This window comes from Melospiza melodia, chromosome 2 (assembly GCF_035770615.1).
Source record: "Melospiza melodia melodia isolate bMelMel2 chromosome 2, bMelMel2.pri, whole genome shotgun sequence".
Classification (NCBI taxonomy): Eukaryota; Metazoa; Chordata; class Aves; order Passeriformes; family Passerellidae; genus Melospiza; species Melospiza melodia.
The window spans coordinates 80,266,154-80,290,407 of NC_086195.1; the positions used below are offsets into that span (position 1 = coordinate 80,266,154).

At 38.5% G+C, this 24,254-nt stretch overlaps 1 protein-coding gene across 1 annotated transcript in view; it reads right to left on the minus strand.

Moving 5' to 3' along the window:
* XPO4 (exportin 4) overlaps nt 1-24,254 on the minus strand; it is an 80,253-nt gene that overhangs the window by 40,979 nt on the left and 15,020 nt on the right. The window contains exons 2-6 of the mRNA XM_063149020.1: nt 18,315-18,420; nt 14,672-14,813; nt 14,283-14,421; nt 2,546-2,662; nt 1,612-1,765 (exon numbers count right to left, since the gene is read on the minus strand). Coding sequence (XP_063005090.1) covers nt 1,612-1,765; nt 2,546-2,662; nt 14,283-14,421; nt 14,672-14,813; nt 18,315-18,420 — 658 coding nt within the window. The remainder of the gene's footprint in view (nt 1-1,611; nt 1,766-2,545; nt 2,663-14,282; nt 14,422-14,671; nt 14,814-18,314; nt 18,421-24,254) is intronic.

Below are 24,254 nucleotides of genomic sequence, written 5' to 3' on the forward strand. Positions count from 1 at the left end.
ATTCAGGTTAGATATTACGAAGAAATTCCTTTCTCTGAGGATGATGAGGCATTGGAATAGGTTGCCCAGAGAAGCTGTGGATACCCCAGCCCTGGAAGTGTTCAAGGCCAAGTTGGATGGTGCTCTGAGCAGCCTGGTCTAGTGGAAGGTGTCCCTGCCCATGGCAGTAAGGTAGGAAATAGATAATATTTAAGATCCCTTCCAACCCCTTATCGTTCTATGATTCTGTATTTAGGACTGCATCAGAAATTTGTGCAGAGCCAGACTTAAATACAGAGGGAACCACCACTGCACAATACAAGAGCATTTCCTTTCTATTTAAAATCCCAAATCCACTTCCAAAGACTTTATAAGGTGCAATAATTTGACTACAGTCTCCATTTTATAGGCACACAGGCTAAATTCCTCTCTGAACCCCTGCCAAATCACTTCAGGGATGAATAGAAATGGGATATTTACTTTTAATCCATGGAACCTTTCTTAAAGCAAATATAACTGGCATTCTGCTTTACAGATGTGAACCAAGGAATATCCAGTTTCCAATAAATTTACTTTTGCTGCCTGCTGCATAATGAACAGACTAAAAGAAAACAAAAACACACAGGTATCACCTTCTGACTGCCACACCAGGAAAGCAAATAAAATCCTTCACAGTGGATTTGAAGGCAACATCAAGATTCCTGCGGCACGTATAACTTGGTAGCAATTTCAGAAGTTTTAAGAAAAAAAGTTCATAAACCAGCTTAAAAGTTTGCTGAGCTTCTTAAAGGTAGTCTGGCTACTAAAACAGGTGCTATAATGATTTACTACACATGCTGTCTAAAACCTCTACTGAATAAAGAGTGTGATTGAGTATTTCTACAATATTTGTCTTTCTCATTTTTTTGGACTGAGCATTTTTATATATTTTTTCTTCTCTCCTTCACTAAGAGCCTTTCTCTTTCTTATTCCCATTCCCTCCTCTACTTTCCAACTCCACCTTTCTCTAGACCAATGAACAGCAGATACCACAAAAATATCTAAATGGAAGCAATGGCACCTTGTGTAAAATGAAGTTGACATTTCTTTTCTCAGCTACCAAATACTTTTTTTCAGGCTGAAGATATTCCATCTTCTAGTATATACCATGTTCTTGTATGGGGAGTTGGTTCACCTGCATGAACATGCATACTCCTGCATGATGGGGCACTTGCCTGTCCCTACCTCTTCTCTAAGGGGAAAAAGTAGGACAGATCAGATCTCTGCACAAAAACTGAACTGGGCTTAGACTCTTCACCATATGGTTCTACACTGAAGCAGTATATTGCACATTTCCTGTTCCCTGCACCAACCAGACAGATCATAAACCTGTAGAAGGTGGGTGCTCTGTGCGTTTTCTCTTCTATGCAAAATACTTTTAAACTTTACTGAAAACCAACAGCAGCTTCTGTAGGTAAGCATCTCTTAGCGAGCATGGTGGAGACAAAAAGCACTAACAGAAGAAAACATAAATCAATGGCTAAACACAAAGCTTCTAAGTTCTATGTTTTACTCTCCTTGCAAAGACTTTACTCCTCACCCAAGAAGTGACCCAAGTCAAGGGAAACAAAGGGCCTGACATGAAAAGGATATAATTTGGAGGAAGGAAGTTCCAGCTTAAGACCTGATTGGCTAGTGCAAGATAACGCTGAAACACTGAAGACATCTGAGCATTGAGGTTTTCACGTCTGCTGAATTCCTGAAGTACCTCTACTGTGAGCATGAAGATCTGTCGCAGATCATCCTCCTACAGTCAGGACGAACACAATACATTCAGTATCTCAGTCATTAATGAAATATTGATATATAACAAATAGTTTTCCAGAGAGAATAAAAATTTCCAGTTTCACCTTATTTTCATTAAAATATAGGAAATACTCTGAAATTGCCAGTGAGAATCCCCCCTTTCATCAAAATTAATTGATTACATTTGCAAAAACTATGAAAAAAATCCTCACATAAATACTGGTCGTTAAAAGATAAAAAACCAATATGTTTTTAATAAGTGTTGGAGAAAAGAGTTGGTCTTTGGCATGAAAAAAAGTTGGTAAGTTGTTCCACAACAGTCAGTTTAAAGCAATGCCTTCACATAAACATTTCTGACTGGCCAAACAATACATCTGAGACAACCAGACTACACCATCTGCAATAATATTTTTAAATACATACATAGCTCTCCTTGGCTTTAAACCAAAGCTATATTTAAGACTATCATTGTTCCACAGAGTATTCGTTTTGTTTGCAATTGGTAGCCAAGGAATTAAAGAGCCCAATGGTATAAAGATCTGTTGCTCTACATTCATAAAATGGGCACAAAGGGGTTGCACCTTTCTGATACAAGTTTTTAAAAAATACATTACCAGTTTTCCTGAAGCAGCCAGTATGGATTATTTGCAGTATTTTCCCTATTAAATGCTTTTAGGGACACAGTGTACCTGACTGCACTTGGCATAACAAAGTATTTTTGCCTCCACACGTTTAAATTTTAGAAAGAGAGGTAGCATATATCAATACAGAACTAGTTTACCTGAAATATACGTTTACAGTTACCGTGGAACTCCATGCTTAGTCCAATGTTGCTGGTTTTACTTGAACTTGAGAACTCACTCAACAACGCCGTTAGAATGGAACAGGCCAAAGTTTGCTATAAAAAAGACAAGGGGGAATAACATAACTAAAAGATGTCCAGTAATGCAATAGCACCTATCGCGTCCTTCATTTTTCTATTAGCTTTTTTAATACAACTACTACTTCAGTTTCTTCTAACACAAACTAGAACAAGTCAAACTTTCAGGAAAATAGATTCTTGGATGAACCATTTCTGGAATCATCAGGGCTCCATCCTTAAAAAAGAAATTTGAGTATTTGAGCAACATAAAAGCTGGCATCTGTGTGATTGTCATTACAAATGAAATCAACTTATTGCAAATCATTTCCCAGCCTTGCCAATTACTTTGTCTTCCTGTGCACAGACCTTTACAGGTATTAGTTCCAGGGAAGATTCACTGTCCACTTATTTCTATTGATGCAAGAGTTCAGGTCCCAGTTTGTTTCAGCCCTTCTTTGCACTTGCTACACTTACCATGTTGGTATTTGATCATGATTAACTTTATAGCACCAAAAGTGATACAAGTTTGTCAAAAACAACTGCAATAACAATGTCTACTATATCTTTTCCCTCTCTCCCCATAAAAAAATAGGAGAGGAATTCACAGAAAGCACTGATACTTGAAAGGTCTTGGATACCTCCCTCCAAAGCACCACATTGACATGCCTCAGAAAAAACCCTTAAAACTACTCTATTAAAATTATGTCTCCGAAGTGATATAAAAATTGGTGAGAAAAAGGCATGTTAATTTTAGAGAGACAGATTTATGAAGACTAAAGGTTTTAAGTATCTTTTTCATTCTCAAAATTTAATAAGGTAAATGAAATGTTCATCTAAAACATTTACTTAAAAACCAACTTTCTGTATGAAACACATGCCTCCAGCTTTTGCTGGTGTTTCCTGAAATATATAAAGCTTTTTTTTCTGATGCCAAAGTCCAGAAACCATCATCACCAGTTTTAATATCTTTTAACTGATCCTTACACACAAAGGGGATCAAGTACTGCACACTAGAGATGCAAGTAGTACTTCAGACTTGTGCCCTACACTGTTGCACTGTAACAAGCACAATAGAAAGTGTATACTGCTGAAATGAAAAGACTTTTTGTTAAGGAGATGTTCTTTACAAAAAGCTCCAAAATTACTGGCTATCCTCCCAGACTGTTTGGAGCCAAGGTGCCAGGGATGGACAGAGAGATAGGAATTGCTAAAGGGTCATGCATGCCAGCAAGTGTCCAGGGGTTAAACAGAAATATGCACACTACCTCTGAACACCCGAAAGATTAAAGTGGAGATGATACTATTTATGCAAGCTCATACAACAGCTGAGACCAGTGCCATCCACCCACCAACTGCAACATCTTTGTTCAGAAATGCCTCTGAAGTCAGTACCTTGACCCCCCCAGACAACTAGTTATCTTAGTCAGTAAACACTAAATTAACATTCTTACTTGCTAAATAAGTTCCAGACAGATCAAACATAGTGGCTTTGTGATAATACACAGGTTTTCTCTTCCACTATGGAAGAGCATATTGTGCATATTGCTTATGCACAATAAAGCTGCATAAGCACAGCAGACCAGCATATTGCTGATAATTTGCTAAATAAAAGCATTCCCATTTTAAAGAAATAATTTATTTCAAGTGGACTATTTCTCATTTACAGTCAGCTCTGCCAAACAACACATATCACAAAAAGCATTTAGCCAATGAAAACCAGCACCACGATTTAAACTACTCCAGTGAAAGTGCAACTTTCTCACTTACATACTAGAAGTATTTCTAATTACCTGAAATATTTCACAATTCAAATCTCAAATCTCTGTGCAAGGTATTCACACAAATAATTTTTTTAGTTAAAGGAAATACAGATCTGATCTAATATTAAAAAAACTAAGAAGTCTAGACTAGTATTGAGTATTAAATCCAACATTAAAAGTTCCATATGAAAAGAATTATGCTGTTAAAAAAAAAAAAACTACTAAGAAAACTCCCCCAAGTCTGACTTCAGACGAATGCTTCAGATGAGAATACATGTTTTTAAAGAAATAATGCAAAGTTTTCTCACATGACTCTCTAAATAGCTTAAAATACAAATTTTTATTTGATGCCTAAATTACTGACTCACATTTTTCAGCTCAAAGCAGCCATGACATAAGGACATCACTAGCTGCAATTATAAATCTGTACACTTTGATGCTCTGCAACATACCCTGCTTACCAAGTGCTATCAGTGGCTCCAACAATACAACAATCAGGCAAAAACTAAACTGCTTCTGCTTTAGCATGCTAACGCCCTGACACCAAGCCACCATCCAGACCACCACAGGACAAGCAGGGCAGCGATGCAGACTGCCCATCATTTGCAGTTGGCTGCCAGTTACTGGAAAAATCAATCACCAAGTTCAAACAGGCAGGAACAATATGAAAAATTGCTCCCACTGTGATTACAAATACCTAATATTAGCTGAAATAGCACCTTCCCCTTTCTCCAGTTTGTTAATATGCATATAATAACTTATCCTTTCTCCTTGCAGAGTAACATGCTAGTGCATGGTAAAAGTGTGTTACAGATTTTTATTTTGGTGTGCTTTTCTCCTGATTTCAAGGAAAAAATTAAAAGGAAGGTTAAATTTCATCACTGATGGTAAAGACATCTTTTTGAAAGTGTAAAGAGCAATGGGTACAGGTAGGCTGGCTAAATCTGCTAAGCAGCTTGAGCAGTGGCCTATCCCCTGATTTCAATGAGAGCAAGTTCAGATAGTTCTGGGACATCAGTACCTGCTTTGAGCATGACAGCAGAAAGATGATGTTACTAGATTTACACACCTTATTCCATCTAGCAGGCTAGCTCACAGCAAATACCAGGGCACACTGCACCCCTCTGCTCTACACCCTCCAACCGAATTCCCAGCATCCCTCAACTACCTTAACTTGGTATTTCAATACCTGGAGTGCAAATCCTGCCCCATTCCCTCACTATCCCTGGGGCCTCATGTGCAATATTTGCACATCCATCCGCTTCTGTTGCCATCTGCACCTGCATCTGCCATCTACACCCTTGTCAAGTATTTGCACAAAGCTTTGCAAAACCACCACTGCTTCCCAAAACTGCCATAAGGCTACAGGAATTTATACAGACTATTGTCCACAGCAGTAAGATGGCCATTTTCATGAGTATTAACAAATTATTAGCTTAAAAGAATACTTGCCCGGCCAGCTATTAAACTTTCCTGAATACACAATAATATTTCAGAAACTCTGGAATTAGGCTCAAGTAAATTTTACTAGAAATAAAATTTTATTTTCATAAAGTAATTTTACTGAAGGTTAACTACTAATATTTTGAATTTCATTTTTTTAATATACAGATACATTTGGAGTGAAGACACTAAGTACCTCAACATAAACATTATCAGAAGAAAGATTTCAAAAATCTGAAAACCAACTATTTCAGAGAAACCAATGCTGGTGTGCTATGTGAACTAAAATTTCTTCCTCTTACACATAAGAAAATTGAATTCACCTAACACAAAATTCTGGGTGGAGGGTTCTGGGGGTTTTCGTGTTTTGTTTTTGGGTGTTTTTTTTGGTTTGGTTGGGTGTGTTGTTTGCTTTTTTTATTTTTTTTTTGTTGATGGTTTTGGTGTGTTTTTGGCTGGTTGGTTTGTTCATTTGTTTTCTGGTGGGGATTTGTTGGTTCTTGTTTAAAGTTTTTTTTTCAGGTTTTTGCCACACCACAGAAGAGATTAACAATGCAAGTTAGTAATACCACACTGTAATAAGTAGAAAATGCACGTGACTCTGGGCATCATATTAAAAGCCAGATCTGAATGTCCATTGTGCAGCAATGCCATTAACTTCATACCAGTAAGAGTACACCTCTGAACCTAGTTTGACTCACTCCCTAGCAATTTCACTAGTTCTGCCACAAGTACATACCCAAACAATAAGCCCATCTGACAAAATAAAATCCTTCTCTTGTTGAGAGAGAGAGCATTGCCTCTGAGAATAGCTTGGCACACACCCCAGTTAGCTTTATTACCAGGAATAAACTTTATGAAAGATCGCTATACATAAAACAGACTCTCAGCTGCTCAAACAGAAGATCAATGGGACTTGTGATAAGAGATTAACTTGGCAATCAGACACCCAGTAGCAACATCGTTTTAGTGGTTTTCTTTTCAACTGACTTTAATAAAACACAGACATTACAGAAAGACCATATGTCATTTTAACAATAAACAGCATTTATATATCATTCGTAAAACTCAGATGCAGAGGTAAATTACAACTTATTCCTCCAAACGGAATGTGCCCTATAAAAGAAGCTAAACCCATAATGTTTAAAGGGATTTCACACTTGTGCCTGGGCTGCCCATGGAATAAATGAAGTGCTTAATTTGAGGGTAGTTAGGTTACAGAGCATCTGAAAGGAAGAAGAGTTCAAATACAGCCTAGGAAAAAATGGACATGTGGTACATCAGCTCTGCAGCAATAAAGCCAACAGACAAAGCAGAATGAACTCTAATACCAAAACAGTTTCCTTGTTTTGAATTCAGAGCAGAGATACAGTTGAGTTGTCAGAGATTTGATTAAAGAATTCATTTTACTACAAAATCTAAGCTATCATGCAGTGCCTTCTGCAAGTATCATTTACACCTGAAGAAAAAGCAGTAAGCATATTTAAAAGAAGGCAGATTTTGCCTGAATAGAGCAAATCATAACATCTACCCTTTACATTATATCACTGCCAGCCTGAATATGCATTTAGAGGACTTTTTGTTTCCACGTGTATAATTTAAACTCTGTTACTGAAACCAAAGGGAAGCCATGTGAAGATTTAATAGCATTCCTAAACTATTTAAATTTAACTTGCACAAGAGCAGGAAGAATCAAAGAATAAATGTATCAGAAGCAGAATTTGCTGTGTTGCTCCTAGGTGACAGAATTCTGTAGTGAGAATGTAACAAAAGCAATTTTACTAACTAAGTTGTTTAAAGCATGGCTTTCTTTATAAAGGCAATAATAGTCTTCTTCTCTAGTTTCCTTGAATAAGCACAGCTGTTTTTGCTAACATTTTCAGAGTATCTAAATCTCCAGAACATAAGGTGCAACTCCAAATTGGAAGGTTAAAATGATGGCTAGAGGGCCAAAAGAAATACCTTTAAGTACACAGAATAACTGGGGCCACTCCAACTTTTCAACTTGGGAGTATTTCAAGATGGGTGGGGGACGCAAGAGCTGAAGTAGTGGTTCCCAACCAAAGAAAACCAAAACCTATTTTGAAGAAATATAAGCAAGCACCAGGACCCACTGATTTTTATCTGTTCCTTCCCAAATGAGCCAACTGGTGGAAAAAAGCTATAGAGCAGGGATATGCTGATAGGAATAGGACCCACAGCTGCAGTTCTGTGCTGTCAGCAGTAAGGGACTGGCTGGGCAGTGCACTCCTTTCCTCTCATTCCCTTTCTGGCATTGTGCAAAGACAGATGAGCAGCACTAGGTTAGCACATCAGAGCTACAGCAGAACACCAAGCGAGACCTTGCTTCCCCTTCCTTGGGGGGGAACCAGCCAAACCAAGGGAAACCCCCAGGGTGAGCTGAGAAAGAAAAAGCCAGTTCCCCTGTGAATCACCATGGGCCAGAGGAAGATGATCTTGTGGCATGTGAAGCATGCAGGCTTTGGACAAACAAAGAAGGGAAGCAGCAGCCTCTACTAATAATGGAAGAGGTCCGGGCAGAGTTTGCTGGAGCACAGGGTGCAAAACATGCTTTTCTTTGTTTCTCTGGAGACAGGCAAAGTTGCAAAGCAGAAATCAGGAGAAGGAAAAAAATAACAAGTAATCTCATAAAAGAAGTTGAAGGCCTGAAAACCATTTATAAAGGTAACATATCTTTCTCCAGGTTCTTGTCTGAATGCCACCAGTTGGATCTTCACTCCTACCACAGCTGCGTGAACAAATACAGGACTTTCAATAAAGTCAAAATAATGAATAGTTATGACTGGCCATGCAGCTCACCATCAGCAGCACCCAGCTTGAATATACACCATCCCAACAAGTGCTCTTTGGTGGATAGGTGTCCTCCCTCCCCCCACTTTTCCCAGTACTCATTCCTGGTCTTTCTTGCCTGGCTCTGCCTGCCATACTGCCAGCTATGTCAAATGAGCTGCATTACACGGCTGTGTCCACAGCAGATCTGCCCAAAAAAAAAAAAAAATAGAGGCTGTGAGGGAGAAGAGGCTGTTTCTAAGCAGACTAACACAAAGATCCAGTATGTTACTGAACACTTTTATTTGAAGGGTAGTACCTTTCAGAGGAAGAATGAGTAAACACCAAGCAGCTATGGTCAACAAATGTCTTAAAGAGGCTTTTCCCCTCAAGCCTGTTTACCTGTATGACACCACTGTAATTAAAAAAATACATGGTGTAACACATGGAAAGGCTTAATTTCTTCCTTCCCAGTGAGTGTGTGAGGTCACAGGTGACGGACTCCACAAGTGCAAAGCTCATGAGATGGCAAAATTGAGGAAAGAAAGGGTTTGGGATACCATACATAGAACAGGGGACACATCTCACCACTTGGAACACATCTCCTCAATTCCCAGGCCTGTTGATGGAACTGTGGCTCTAGTGTAAATGTAACTGGGGAGTTATCAATTTCTAGTAGCTATTAGGCAGCTAACCTGGAGACTTGCATCTCTGGTAAAGCCAGCTCCCTTTCAACAGTAAAATCTGAAAACTGCAAAAGCATCCTGATTAATTCAACTACTAAAAAGCCACTTACGTTTTAAAGTTCTCTTACATTTTTATCACTGAGTTTTAGCCTCACATGTGGAGTAGTTTCTGGATCCTTAAAATTCCCAAACCAATTTTTAACACACTTAGGCCTTTATAGAGAACTTATCAGCTTAAATATACTGGTTCACCCTCTACTTTTTTAGACTCAACGTGTCTCAAAGGCAACAAGGTAACAATTTTATTAGACCAGAAGACACAACTTGGGGTGGATAATACATATGTTTTTGTCAAAATGTGAAAGTCAGGAGAGCCTCTCCAACTCCTACCCTACCACATGAAGCAGTAACAGCTAGACAGGCCTCCGGAACTATAATTCTGGAATTTAAAGAGTAGAAACAAGAAATGCAAATGCTAAATAAATATAACTAGTTATCCAGGCAGCCATTATAATGGACAGATTAACCTCAAAGAAGATGAATGCCTAGAGTTTTGCTTATTAGTATTTCCCACCGCTCACATGAAATTCATTCACAGCACATCCCTCAGAAGCTTTAGGTAATCTGAAGCAGCTGGATCTTCTCTCTAGCCCAATTAGGAACACTGAGAAACAGAACAACAGATTTACAAATGTTGCAAGAAAAGGGACTGTTAGGATTCCAGAGCTTTTCCACTGAGTCTTGACAAGTCTTCTTCCATGTAGAAAAAAAAATATGTAGGCTTCAGATATAGAACTTTATATTAAAATACACTCAAAAAACCACAGCTTCTGTTGCTTCCCAGTCCCATGTCAAGTCTATAGCAGCTGGATCCCCCTGCATCTGCCTACACATATACTGGAAGAAATCAAGGTGTGATCCATATCTTGGTCTGGTTTTAAACAAAATCTGATTGTGTTCACATGCAGACCAGATCCTCCTCCTGGGAGTCAGTCACTTAGCTGCCAGGATTCCTGTCCTTCTGGCAGGGATGAAGGACAAATGAAATCCTTCAGCTATGCAAAAGCAGAATATTTTAACACAAGAAAAGGCCAAGAAATTGAAGGCATTTATAGTTGAGAAGAACTTGGCCTACGCAGTTCTCCAAAATCTTGAAATTAGTGATAGAAAACATGTATTTAGAATTGTAAGACTGGCTCATGATACTGTGTCTGCTGCCAGAAACTTTGTCCCCCAGAGAAATGAAGATTTTGAAAAGAGATCCTGAAATTGCTGTCAGAGGGAGATTACAGATCGTCCTTCGTTCTCCATCTCCAGAGGGATGGCTTGTATTGATAATACAGGAAGAATCAGAAAAAACAAAACCAAGAACTCTAAAGCTAATCTTTGTGCTCCTAGAGGATTACTACCTAAACTCGGTTACAAATAAATAGACAGCCAGACTAAAAGCTTGCTTTCCCTTCTCATACAAAGGTTTCTTCAGTGAGATTCATAAAGCAGCAAATGGCAGAGAAGCAGCAGCAGAAGCCAACACTGCAGTTCTAAACCTGGCTCTAACCATGCATCCTTCCCATCCCCGAAGTATTAACTCACCTTAGTGTCTTGTTATTTCCTTAACACGTACACTGTGTTCCACTATTAAAAGATTACTCAATACTAATGCAATTTTATTACTCTCATCACAATTCCTCTCCTTAACTTCCTTCCAATCTCCTCCTTATTTTTTCATTCTTAACAGTCTTGCTTATATGTCAGTTTGCCACTACATACCTTCATGTCCTAGCCTCAAAACACATCCATCTCTGAAGATCTTTTTAACTAGTAGTTAAAAAGTTGAGGTACTAAGCACATCAAATCCTGCAAAAGGACACAAGCAACAGACACTACCATCTACATTCACTGCCCTCCTTATTACCCCAAATACCAAGACTTGATCCTGACAAGATATTACTCAAAAGTCCCAAAGGTTTCATGAAGCAGGACTGGCTGATGATCACAAAGTTAGTACAGATGTCTGACAGAAATTGGGTGAAGGGCTGCAGGGAATGGAAAAGATTCAGCAGCTACATTATTCTTGTAAGGTAAAGATGGACCAAGAAGCTTCACAGCCAATAGGGAAGAAAAGGCAAGCAAGAAGCAGACAAGACAATGCTTTGCTTTTTAAAAATAGACTTTCTCTCAGTTACAAACTGCTGTAGAAAGCCATCACCTCAGAACACTCTGAGTTGGAAGAGACCCACAAGGATCAAGTCCAACTCTTAAGTGAATGGCCCATATGGGGATCCAACCCACAACCTTGCTGTAATTAGTATCATGCTCTAACCAATTATCAGCAGCTAAGAGCTGCTGATTGCTCTTGTTTGAGAGCTTTAAACATTTTTAAATACAAAGTGACCTGCTGCTGACTTCATGTGTAGTGAACCTCAGGCAGGATGATGTAAATGTGTAAGCAGAAGCTCAGAACAGACAGCTGAGAAGGATACAGAAAGGACAAAAAGACTGGAAAAAGAATTAGGAGTCACAAAGGTATGACAGACTTCTGCAACTTGAGTGTACAAGGAGGCAAGAGTGCATATCACACCATGGGAAAGATGTCAAAAAATTGAATGATTCTTTCCACAGAGAAGCAGAGAGGACTGGAAAACATCAGCTGACCTCTTTCAATACCTACATCCTAGCCTCTTCTGTGATTTGAATGGAGGCCTGTATTTAGAAGTAACTAATATAAACGAATCTCCAGAAGCACCTGTGACAGTGCATGGCACTGTCCTGACAGCAAATCTCAAATCTTGAAAGCACCACTCCTTTCAGGATGTGGCTTCACCCCATACCCTGAGCACCCTTAGCTGAGACTCCCCACAGCAGCAAGGCAACTGCACCACTGGGGTCCCACACGGCCCCTCAGGCATGGCTGAATGCTACAGGGACACTAGCAAAGAAACAAAACCACCCAACCATATTTGAAAAGATAACTAAAATAATAAAAAATTCATTGTATGAGTTATTTCTTACAACCTTTCAAAGTTGTTACATATTTATACAAGAGGCATGTCTTGACTCCCTTCAGAAAGCAGTTTTGGCAGGTAGCATGCTGAAACATCATTTTATTACTGCTTATTATTGCACATGTCAGTCCTGGGTGCCAGTACCGGCAGCTAAGTCTCAGAAGATTACAAGAACATTTTCGTGAATGAGAACTGGCTTATAATATAAACTGTCACATATACATGGGAGCATGTGCTTCTAACCAGTTTGCCAAAGACTACCAACCATACACTGTGCCATACAGAAAAGACCTTTCAGCAGCATCACATCTTTTATTTTTTGCTAGTAAGTCTTATTAGCACACCAGAATAGAAAACACTATATATCCTAGACATTTTCAATACCATTCTTAAAACTTGAGCACAAATGTTTTGGAAAAACCGTGGAGAAATTCATATTCATGAAGAGGGGGAAGTAAAAGGAAAATTAAATAAAGGGAAATGAAAACCTGAGTTCAATTTGGCAGTGAGCTGAACTTGGATAAGAGTGCCCCAGGCAGAGCTCCTCTGCAATGTGCTCTGCTCTGCAGCATGCCCAGGACGATATGCTCGGAGCAGGCAGTCTTAGCCTGCTGTAAGCTGTGGTCAGTGCAGTGTGTCTGTGGACAGTGCATGCACAAAATACAACTGCACAAGTTGGACTGTGCATTCCTTACTTCAAAGTCCACGTTTCTATTTATGTCACTTTTGTAGCTTTATGCAAAGATTCTACAAACTACATAAGTATACAAAGTGTCGTGCATAAAACTTGAAAACCTCAGCTGTAACTACATTGTAATAACCAGGCTATGTTTCCTGGAAAAAAGCATTAACTCAGTTCTTCTTAACAAATACCCATTTCTATCTGAATTATGCAGAATCAAAAAGCTTAAATGGTTTCCTTAAGGTAAATAACTGTGAAATTAAGTTTTACAAGACTAAATGAAATTTCCATACCCTGGAGCGTTATTACTTGTTGCTCAGAGGTGACACACTATTTTTAGGACCATGACACGAGCTGGATTACTTCTAGTGCACTTTGATTGAATTTTCAGAGTTAAACATTTGCCACTCCCATCTATCTAGTACAACTGCTGCTCTAAATGCTCAGCAGTGTCATGAGCCAGTTCTCTCAAGGTTTTTTTTGGAGAAAAGCTTCAGTTAAAGTTTCAGCATGGAATCTATATACTCTTTGATTTTCATCTGGTAGGAGAAAAAATCACCTCTCTTTAAGCTCTAGTTACATGCCTCTATTATGACCTATTCTAAACTTATCCCCTGGCATAGCAAACGGAATTTCACCAAATGCACAGATAGATATTGGACACCTTGTTTCCACTTTGAGCTCAGTATCGAAGGTAACACTTACCCCTAGTAGTATGACATTAAATCAAGAATAAGTTTTGTATTTCCATTCCATGTTTTACTTCCTCACACCCCTTTCTCTCCACCTACTGTCTCCCAAAGAACAGCAGAGGCCTATGCCTCCTGCTTGCAGTCCATTTCGACAGCTGAGCCGCAGCAAAGTGCAGCACTGCACAGATGGAAGGGGAACAGAGTGTGCAAAGAACCTCCCAGCTAATGGAAGAATCTGTTTTAGATCTTGCTATGAAATTAAAGAAAACCAGAGGAAAAAAGAAACAAATAATTTTTTAAAAACACACAAAAAAAAATCAAAACAAACCATCAACCCACAACTATGGCACTTAAAGCAGCTATTCAGAAAAACATTTGCTAAAAATATGGTCTCCTTGTATATCAAAGTAGGTATATACATACTACCCCTTGTCCCAAAGCATTAAAAAATCTCCAATTTGCTAAATGATTGGATAGTTACCAACTTAATGACTAATTGTATAAGTGAAGTATAAAATATTTTATAGCCACTAAGTATATAACGTAAGCTGCTGATAAAGACTGCTTAACTTCTGAAGAAAAAAAACTAAGTACTTACCACAGTGGGGTTACCACTGCTGATGAGCTGGCTGACTTCATGAAAAATGCTTTTGCAGTCGATTGATTTGTCTAATGATCCCCGTTTCACTATCACCGCTACCGCTAATAAAATCTGCTCCCGAACATACTTTTGGAGGCTGTAAACAACATTGCACAAATATAATTGCAAGTCATTCTGGGCATGGATGCTCAATAAAACTTTAAACACATTTATTTTTCAAACATCTTGTGTAAATTCCTATGGGAAAACTGACAGAAGTTAACTGCTAAGACTAGAAGACAAATTATTCTTAAAATGATCTTGCACTGCTACTGAGGGAAACAAAAATGATAGCCCAGATTTTATGCAGAATCCTAGATGTTCAGAGGTGTGTTTTCTATACTTACTTAGGCCTTTGTAAGACATAGGTTAGAAGGAATGTTCGCAGTGACTCAATGCTAGCCTTTTCCAAGAGAATCCATTCTCTTACAACTGCTTCCATTATCGCTGTGGCAGCTTGAAAAAGGACATAGTCCACTTTACTAGTTTCTGTGGGAAAAAACAAACACAATTTGAGTATCCACTTTACTAGTTTCTGTGGGAAAAAACAAACACAACTTGAGTACTAGAAGACATGTATTCAGCTTAAATGTGTTTCCAACAAAAAAAAAATGGAACTTACTATCATTTATTATTAAATAGAATATTGTTGCTATGAAAACAGAGAAGGAATTTACAACTCAAAAGGGGGAGAAATAATCAATAACCCAATTATCAAATTGTCTGGTATTATTCAAGTCAATGACCTAGGAGAAAAGTTGTCTGTGCTAGGAGGCTGGTTCAAAGAACAGGAATAAGAATGCTAACACAATGGGGGAATAAAATAAACAAGATAACAGATTTAGTTCAAATAGACTAATTAATAAAAGTGATTAATCTTACAGGCATGTCAAAGTGGGAAATGCCTTTTCAAAGACAGTCTGTGTCTGCCTTTGAAACAAATAGTACATAAAAGTACATGTATTTCATGGGTAATAAAAAGAAGTAAATCCACTTACACTTAAAAGTAACACTTCCAAGCAAAAATTTTACACCATCCATGGTGTATTTAAAGTGTTCTACATCATGTTCAAGTTTCCAGATTTATTTTGAGGTAACCAAAATGTAATTTCTGACCACAGTGTAGGTAGGAATCATTTGCCATTATTATCTAAATATAGGATTACTATGTATACAGACGCACTAAGGAAAGTATAGAAGTATATTACAGAGAAAGGTTAACAGTTTGGGTGATTACAAAATACAAATTAAAGAGAAATGTCAGAATATTAATAAAATTTCTATGATGCTAGAAAGTTACAGAGACATTTTTGTTGTTGGTCCTTTGCTTTTAAAATTTTTAACTTGAAAATAGCAGGTAATATCTCAGAAGCCAGTTCCAAAACATTCTGAGCTCTTAGAAAGGATGCAGCTACTGGGTGGCAAAAGCATAAATTATGAAATAAAATTTCCAAACAAGAAGCAGAGTTTGAGCTATAGTGGTTGTCCTGCCAGGACTAGAAAAACTGTGTTTGAAAAAACCTCAATCATAAGATGAAGGGCTTTAAAATACTACAAAACAAACTCTCCTGTCCCAATTACATGCACACAAGTTTATATTATAATTTCCTTTATATGCAAGTTCTATGTCAAAGATAGCAACTAATATGCTAAAATATTTTAAAGTAATTTAATCAGGCTCCAAATCTAAACCCACAGAGGTAAACATGCTTAAATAAAAATAAACCACGTTTAAATCTATTTAGCTTAATTTGGAAAACTAAGTAACCACTTAAATAAAAGATTAATGTGTATGTCTAACACATATAAAAACAAACTGAATTAATCCTGCATGGGAATTTTCATTCTGGCACTTGTTACTTCAGGCCTTTTCTAGCTGTACAAAATTCACACACACACACACAAAGAGAGAGAACGTAATTAAAAAGGACGGCGTTTCCCCTTTGCCCGAGTCCCGCAGCTGCACATCCGTGATGCTGCTGCACAGAGCTGCAGCCCCCGGTGTGAGCCTGCCATCAGCCAGGGCAGCACCATCCTCCACGGAACTTACTGAAGAAAGGAAGGACAAGCAGTGCCTTGTGCTTCCTGGCTTCAACCCCAGGTTTCTAAAGGACAACATAGTAATGGCTGTTCTCCTTTTCCATATGCTCACCTTCTCCATTATTCTCCCTTTGTCATTCCCACACTCTTCTTTCCATAAATGATATGATCCTTCTTATCTCTCTCTACCTCCATTCCAGTTCCTGTCTTGACCATTTTTTTCCTGTTTCTTTTTAAAACCATCTGCTTGGTCCTCTGGTTCCAGCCCATCCTTCCTGCACACATCCCTTCAGTACACTTCAAGTCTTTTATTTTTCATCATGAACAGCTTGTTTTCCTTCCTGATTTCACAATCCCTGCCTCTTCTTCCTCAACTCCCAAATCTTAACTATCTGTTCTTTCTGTCCATACTGTACAGATACTTACTGAGGAAGCACAAAGTTTTGAAAAATCTCTAAGTTCCAGGTCTCAGCATCACAACTGCTTAGATTTCCATCAAAAACCTGCCCCATGTGGAAACATGCTGGATTTTCAATGGTGGCAGCATATGAACAGTTTAAGGATGTAATACAGCTAAACATCCAGAAACTATTATAATCAGCATCACATTCCCTTCAACCAGCCACATTTAAGATGGCATGAGATTTCATTATTTATTTCTGATTGATGATGAACACATCCTTAGATCCAAATGGTCTGCCAACAAATTTACTTAAGGATGTTTTTACCCACCTTAGTTTCTCTAAAAATCAAGTGAAAACAAGAATCATCAATTTTGCTTACCCATCAAGCAAAAAGTGTGACTGCAGTTTTCCAAACCAGATGGAGTACTTCCATAAAATACTAAACCCAGAAGAACCTCATTTTTAGAGAAATATTTTGGTGTGGGGTGGGTGTAGGAAAGGAAGCACACCCTGATCTACATATCACAGTGTAACATAGCAGTAGGTCTGCAATACTGACATCATAATATTCCTGAATTCTAAGTCTCTAATTCAGTAAATTTATAAATAACTGTTAAAAAATACTGCAGAATGAATTAAGTATGAAAAGAATATTTTCAACATAATTATAATATTTCTCTGTTCATTCTGGCAAATTCTTTAAAAGAAAAGTTGCTTTTTGTGGTTTTGGTATGTGTTCTTTTGGGCAAACTTTGAGGTTTCCCTCCTCAGGTCTCAGAGTCAGTTTTCATTGAAATTTCTCCTCACCTGTCCCCAGCACTCACATCAATACTACAGTGCTGAGCAGCAATCTTACATCTTTACTGCCCCTGTAATTTTCAGATCCAGCTGCCAAACTCTACAAAGTCTCTGTAGCACCTGTAAAAATATTTCTCTTTTATAAATAGCTACCTAATCACATTTAGAGCATTTTAGAGCACTAAAATCAGAGAAATTTCTGATGAAGGGTGGTATCTGCCTCTTTCCTTTCTCCACAGGTATAATCACACAAAATTTCAAATCAATACTGTCTTGCTTGTACCAGGTGAACAGATACTTTTCTAGCTTTTTCCTCCTTTCCTCCAGCTGGGCTGTCAACAGCAACTAAGCTGTTCAACTAGAAATAAACTCTCACTTCAGCACTAATGCAAAATCTGGTAGAAGTGCATAAAATTGCATAGTTGGCTGATTTAATGGTAAGCAAGCACAAAGTCAAGCAACCACACTACTGACAGCTGCACAAACTGCACAGATTAGACAGTATTACAATAATCATGTTGCAGAGGAAATCTATTAAATCAGTTTAGGAAGTTAGCTACATTAAGTTACACCTTACAGCTTTAAAACTCAAAGAAATAAAAAAAGGACAGTAAGAGGCTTCACCCTCCATCAAAAAGTCCCAGTCATTAAAATCAAAACTGATGTTCAGAGCCCCAGCTACAAAAGAACAGCACAGTTCCAATTATAAAAGAATGTACACACCTAAAATTCATTTATTGAAACTTACCCAGAATATGTTTGCAAACAGCAAATGGTGATTTTGATTTTCTAAATGATAGGAATATGTGCTCAGCATGTTGGCGTTGCTCATTGTTGACCATGGAAGGTGGTGCCTGAAAGAAAAAAAAAAGTTATTCAAGCACTGATCAAAAATATACTAAAAGCAATGTCATGTGAATGTCATGAATGTCAAACACATAAATGTTTGCCTTGTTAAATGCCAAAACCCAGTATCTCTTGGCAAAACTGCTTGCTTTCAGACATTACTTCTTCTTATCTAGCACTCTGCATTTACAATGCATGCACATAGGTGTGAATATAGAGGTATCAGACAGAGAGTGAATAATTTAAGTACAGTTTCCTAACAATGTTTCTGAAGAAAGTTAGAAGTCAGCTCTAAATTCAAACCAAATCTTTTTCTACTCAGACCAAAAATACCACTGCACATCACTAAATGCTGCCAAGCACACTCACAGTCCTGGAAGCAAAGCACTATTTTTTCATTAGCTCTACAATTGTTTTAAAATATGTAGTTGTATAATAAATCCTGGGTTTTAAAAATTACTACAGGTACATTCTAAAATAAAGTATATGCCAGGTACATAGTACCCTCTAGTGTTCAATATTAAAATTGACATCCTGAGGACTGGTGGGATTGATGAGACAAGTTGGGAATGGCTATGGTGGTTCCTCAGCTTACACCCATCCCATTACATCCTGGGCGCCTTGGCTGCTCAGGTAACACCTGCTGCTCTCCTGTTGAAAGCCAGCTCCAGTGAGGTTTCTACCCAAAGATCAGCTTGAGGTAAAGCACGAAACAATGCAATAACCTGGACTCCTGTGAGGTGCCTACAGAGCCCAGAGGAGCTGCCTGCACTGCAGCCTCACCTCACTGCACATCCCCAACAGCCCACACTGCCCTACAGGGTAAAAACAGCCATGCAGAAAGTATCAGCAGCTCACAGCACCACACTGCTCTCCACTTCTGCCACTAATATTCTCTGACTTCTGCTTTTTGGAATTTATCTGAACTGCACAGGCTGCAAATACAAGATATAACAAGCTTAGCATGAGATAATCTAATGCAGGGCATTGATATCACAAACAGGGTAAGCAAAACTGATGCCAACCTTTAAGAAAGGAACATACACACATGTAGGAAGATCACATCCTAGCTGCAGAGCAGGATCAAGGTAACAGCATAGGTTACTGAACTTCAGTTGAACTTCCAAACTCCACATTCCAGCCCTGTCCCCAGCAGTTTGAGAAGACCATGTGTGCCACCTATCTTTCAGTCAAGGTTTATATTCACTACTTTGGGAATAAAAGCATCAAGACCAATGCTTTTAACATAAGTGAAATATTTTCCAGTAAATAAACGACAAGAAATCTGATTGAACAGGTATTTCTGTGAAGTAACCTAGTAACCTCAACTCTCCTGCATGCAGCAGGAGCTGTTCCTAATGGGAAAAGCTGTTTGTGTTTCCTGCAGTGTGAAGGACCATCCTCCTCTGCATGGATTCTAGCTACATTCACTGCAACAGAACCAGCTGTACGGAATGACAGAAGAATATTTGTAGCAGGTCATCAAACATGCAGGAATGACCCACACAGCAACAGCTTGGTACACACTTCAGTCAGAGCTGTGGCAAATAAATCAAACCAACTGAAAAAAAAGGTAGTTCTCACTTTTTTCCCTCCACTGTATGGGCAAGCATTTGTGCAAATGCACAGAGAACCAGACTGGGGAAGTGATTACCAAAAATCATCCCAGATTTTTTCATCTGGATCAGTTCCCCAGTCTGGTTCACCATAAAAACAAAAAAGCCTAAACCAGCACGGTATGGGACATATTGGGTGGTAACAGCTCGCTTTTTTCCAGCACCAGTTATCATTTTAGGTGCATTTAATCTACAGCCTCCGTTGCTGTGCAGTGCCTGGAAGTAGTTTTAAGTCTCAAGGAACACACAACTCTGCTCAATGCATTTAATGAGAACTAAGAATCAAATTTCTTGAGACAAGTGACTTATTTTAATAACATTCTGGTACCAAAAGGAGAGATCCTCCTACTCCTTTCTTGGTCCCGCCTGCATGGTCTTGTTACCTCTTTGCATGATACTTTCTATCAACTAGTCCACAAAAGAAAAAGAGATAGAGGGGAAATCCAGGAGCAAGGGGAATTAACATTTTGTTACTCTAATAAGCATCAAAAAGGCAGAAAGCGCCAAAGTCAGTGCAATGATGGTTAGAAAAGGAGCGAAGTGACATTTCCCTTTCAACACTACTGACCTTGCGGCTCACAGCCCTGCAGTCTCATGAAGCCTCACTAATTATAGCCATGTTAGAAAGAATCCTTTGGGTGTGACAAAGCATAACATTTTGTAAGCCCAGGGTCATTAACAGCCACATCCTTTGAGCAAGAAGACCAAATCAGGGCTACCTGATCCAAACTAATTTTGCATTAACACATTATATTAAATTTTGCCATACCGAAATCCTATCTATTTTCACTGTCAGGGATATCAGCTGCAAATTATAGCACCACTAAAAAAACAACCAAGGAAATTTTATGGGAAATACTTCCTTTATGTTTATAATAACTAGAAAGTAGATTTCTTGTTTTATGTTATTTTAGCTCTTCTACTTCTCTGAAGTTCAGTTACAGAAGATATTTGACACCTTGGAAAGGCATATGGCACATCATATTCCTATATTAAGTTTTAAAATGACAATAACTTAATAATACATTGCAAACTTCAACTCTCAAAACAGTCCAGAGCACACAAGTGCAACAGTAAAGGTTTGAACTGTACTGCAAAGCCACCAGAGGGAGCTTAAAGATCACAGTCAACTGCCTTCACTGCATTCAGACAACATTTATCTGTACAATGAAAGTAAGTTTTTGCTTTAAAGAAAAGGCCAGCATATACATATTCTGTGCAAATTTAACATTATAAGAATACTGTTTCAGTGAGCCCAAGAGCCCTGTACCCTGGTGCCCAGCACATCCTTGGCACAATAGGGTTAGAAACATACCCTCATATCCATCTTGTTTGGAAAGTCCCCTAGAGCACACCCATTCACTGGGTTCTTTCTAATTGTCTCCTTCAAATTCTTCTCTACTATACAACTTACAAGGAATTAAATAAAACACAGTAAGGTAATGAGCAGGTTCTTTTGGCATGCTGAAACCATTTGTAGCTATATCACTTTCCTTTCTGTACTGTCTGACATTACCTCTAACCATCCGCGCTCTTTTGTCCTGCAAGTTACCTATAAAAGCTTCTCCGGGACAATGATCATCCTTCTGATTTTAGCATAACAAGCTACTGCCCCATAAGAAGAGGGCTCCTATGTGACACAGCATTATAAATAAAATTACAACTTTTCAGCTTCCAAAGCTGTCTGGATACAGAAAATGACCAGCAGCAGCAGTGCCCCGAAAAAGGATCCAGCAGGACTACTGTTTCAAATGGCAGCTATCCACTCAAAGGAAAGGGAAACGGAAAAAAAGAGAAGATTAGAAACAGTGTAGCAGACTAGCACTAACACTTGCAAGACCGCAAAACTTAGCTGAAAGCCTGGACAACTCCTAAGAAAGAAATGTAACTGCAAAAGATGGGAGACCGACTGCCAGGGAAAGTACACACACCACTAGGAAACATCTGCAGATGTACATGAGGGAAGAATAAGGGCTTTGGGATTTTCTTTTATTTTTAATAGGAGTAGTTAGATGTATACAGATGTATCAGAAACACCTGCTTTATACAAGCATTTCCTACCTCAGCAACACATTTTTAAAATACAGTGTAATTATGACTTACTTGCCAGGATGGAAAGTGCCAAGAAGTTAAAGTAATAGATACAAAGAATAGATACAAATAGATACAAAGGAAGTAAACATGTTGCAAACACAAGACATTCATTACGACTAAAGCTGAAGTCACTCCGTATTTACCACTAACCGGCTGAAGCAGTAACCACATCCACATTAGAAGGCAGCTTTTTTAGCTCCTTCCTCTTATCTGAAAACACCTTTTGCTTTAAAAAAAAAATAAATGCATCAAATTCCACCTTCCCAAGTGATTCTGTTCAGGCAGTTTCATGTAAATCATCACAGATATACAAAATACAACTTTTTTTGATCATATATTAGAAGTTACATTATTTTCTTAGTGGTTTTACATTACAGAATAGAATTGCAGAATCACATAATGGTTGGAAGGGACCTTTAAAGGCCATCTAGTCCAACCCCCTACCATGGGCAAAGACACTTTCACCTTCCACCCAACCAAGGTACTCAGAGCCCCATCCAATTTGGCCTTCAACATTTCCAGGGATGGGGCATCCACAACTTCTCTGGGCAACAATTGCCAGTGCTTCACCACCCACACTGCAAAAAAATTGTATCTTCTTACAAGGCCAATAAAAAAAGACCGAATTGGCTTCTGACTATGAATCTCGACCTCTTCAATACCTTCAACACCTTGTTGAAGGTGATTGTTTAGTAGTTTCTTCTAATATCAATGTGGATTCCAGAGAATATTTTACTTATTGCTTACCTAAGACACTGATAGTATTTTAGAAGTAACAACTTCTACCATTCAAGTGACAACATTATTCTGAAAATCAATAATGAAGTAGTTTTTTATTTAAATATTAGTTACCAGCTTGCACTGGTACTTCTGCATCAAAATTTTGCTAAGAAAAATCCTGGCCACAATCAAATATAAACATAACTAAGGATGGGATGAGCAGCATTCACTCCTTGCAGGAAAAAAAAAAAAAAAAAAAACAAACAACTTGCTAAGTCAAAATTTGATTTTTCCACTTCTGCTGTGGCAAAACAGCACTGAATACAACCAAAGTCAGCATCTTCCTACAATTACACTGAGGGAAATCTGCAAATTAGCATGTCGCAAAGAACACTCACGCACTCCTCCAGACTTCACTGCTTGGGAGAACACAGAGAGAGTACACTGGAGTGTTTTAAGCTGACACCCACAGTATTCCCACCTACCAAAAAGGTCCCCTATGAACAGCACAGCCTAAACACTAGGAGGATTATGGAAAGGCAAACATGCCTACTAAGAGAACTTTCTTGGTTTAAAAAAAAAATAAAAATCAAATTGCTTGTACCTGCTAGCACAAAAGCCAAGTAGGAGCCCCTCTTGCCAAAGGCAATGTTTATGTCTGCAAGTGAAGTACATTACAAGCTTGACAAGAGTAGCAACAAAAATCTGATACTTCTACTGAAGTGTGACTTCATAAAATTCACCACAAACTCTCCAAACCGAGCTTCCAAATATGTAGGGGAATTATGCCTTTCTTGCAGTCAAAAGGTACAATAAAACTGTTCCCAAACTCTGGTCTGTAGGCCACCCTTGGCTTATGAAAACCCAGTTCAATACATTCTTGTTCTTCAGAATGGTGTCTAGACTCTGTGCTGCAGAGAGCCTGGGAAACCCAGGGGGAAGAGATCTGGTTCTCTGTCAATATACAAGGATAAGCAAAAGCCACCACAGATGGCAATGGCACTGCTGGGTCTGGACTTTGCTGACAGCCACCATCAGGCAAGACATGCTCAGAAAAGCAGGAATAAAGGAAGCCCAGATGGTTTGCCAACATGTCTCAGCAGGCAGGGAAGCCAAGTAATAGTGAGGCATATGCAAAGGAGAAAGATCATGAGTGAACTTGAGAACCATGTGCAGGGCAACACCATGCGATGGTGATAACATAGCTGAGGAGTACAGGCAAAAAATAGAAGGAAAAACGAAAAAAAGGGGAGAAAACAACACGGGACAAGCAATAATTTTTAACTAGCACACATACTACATTTAGGACAGCTAAATATATTACTCCACTCATGTAAGCAATTGTTACGGCTGCAACTTAACTAAATAATCAAAAGTCATTCAATTTTAAATTAATGTACTCCTCTACCAAG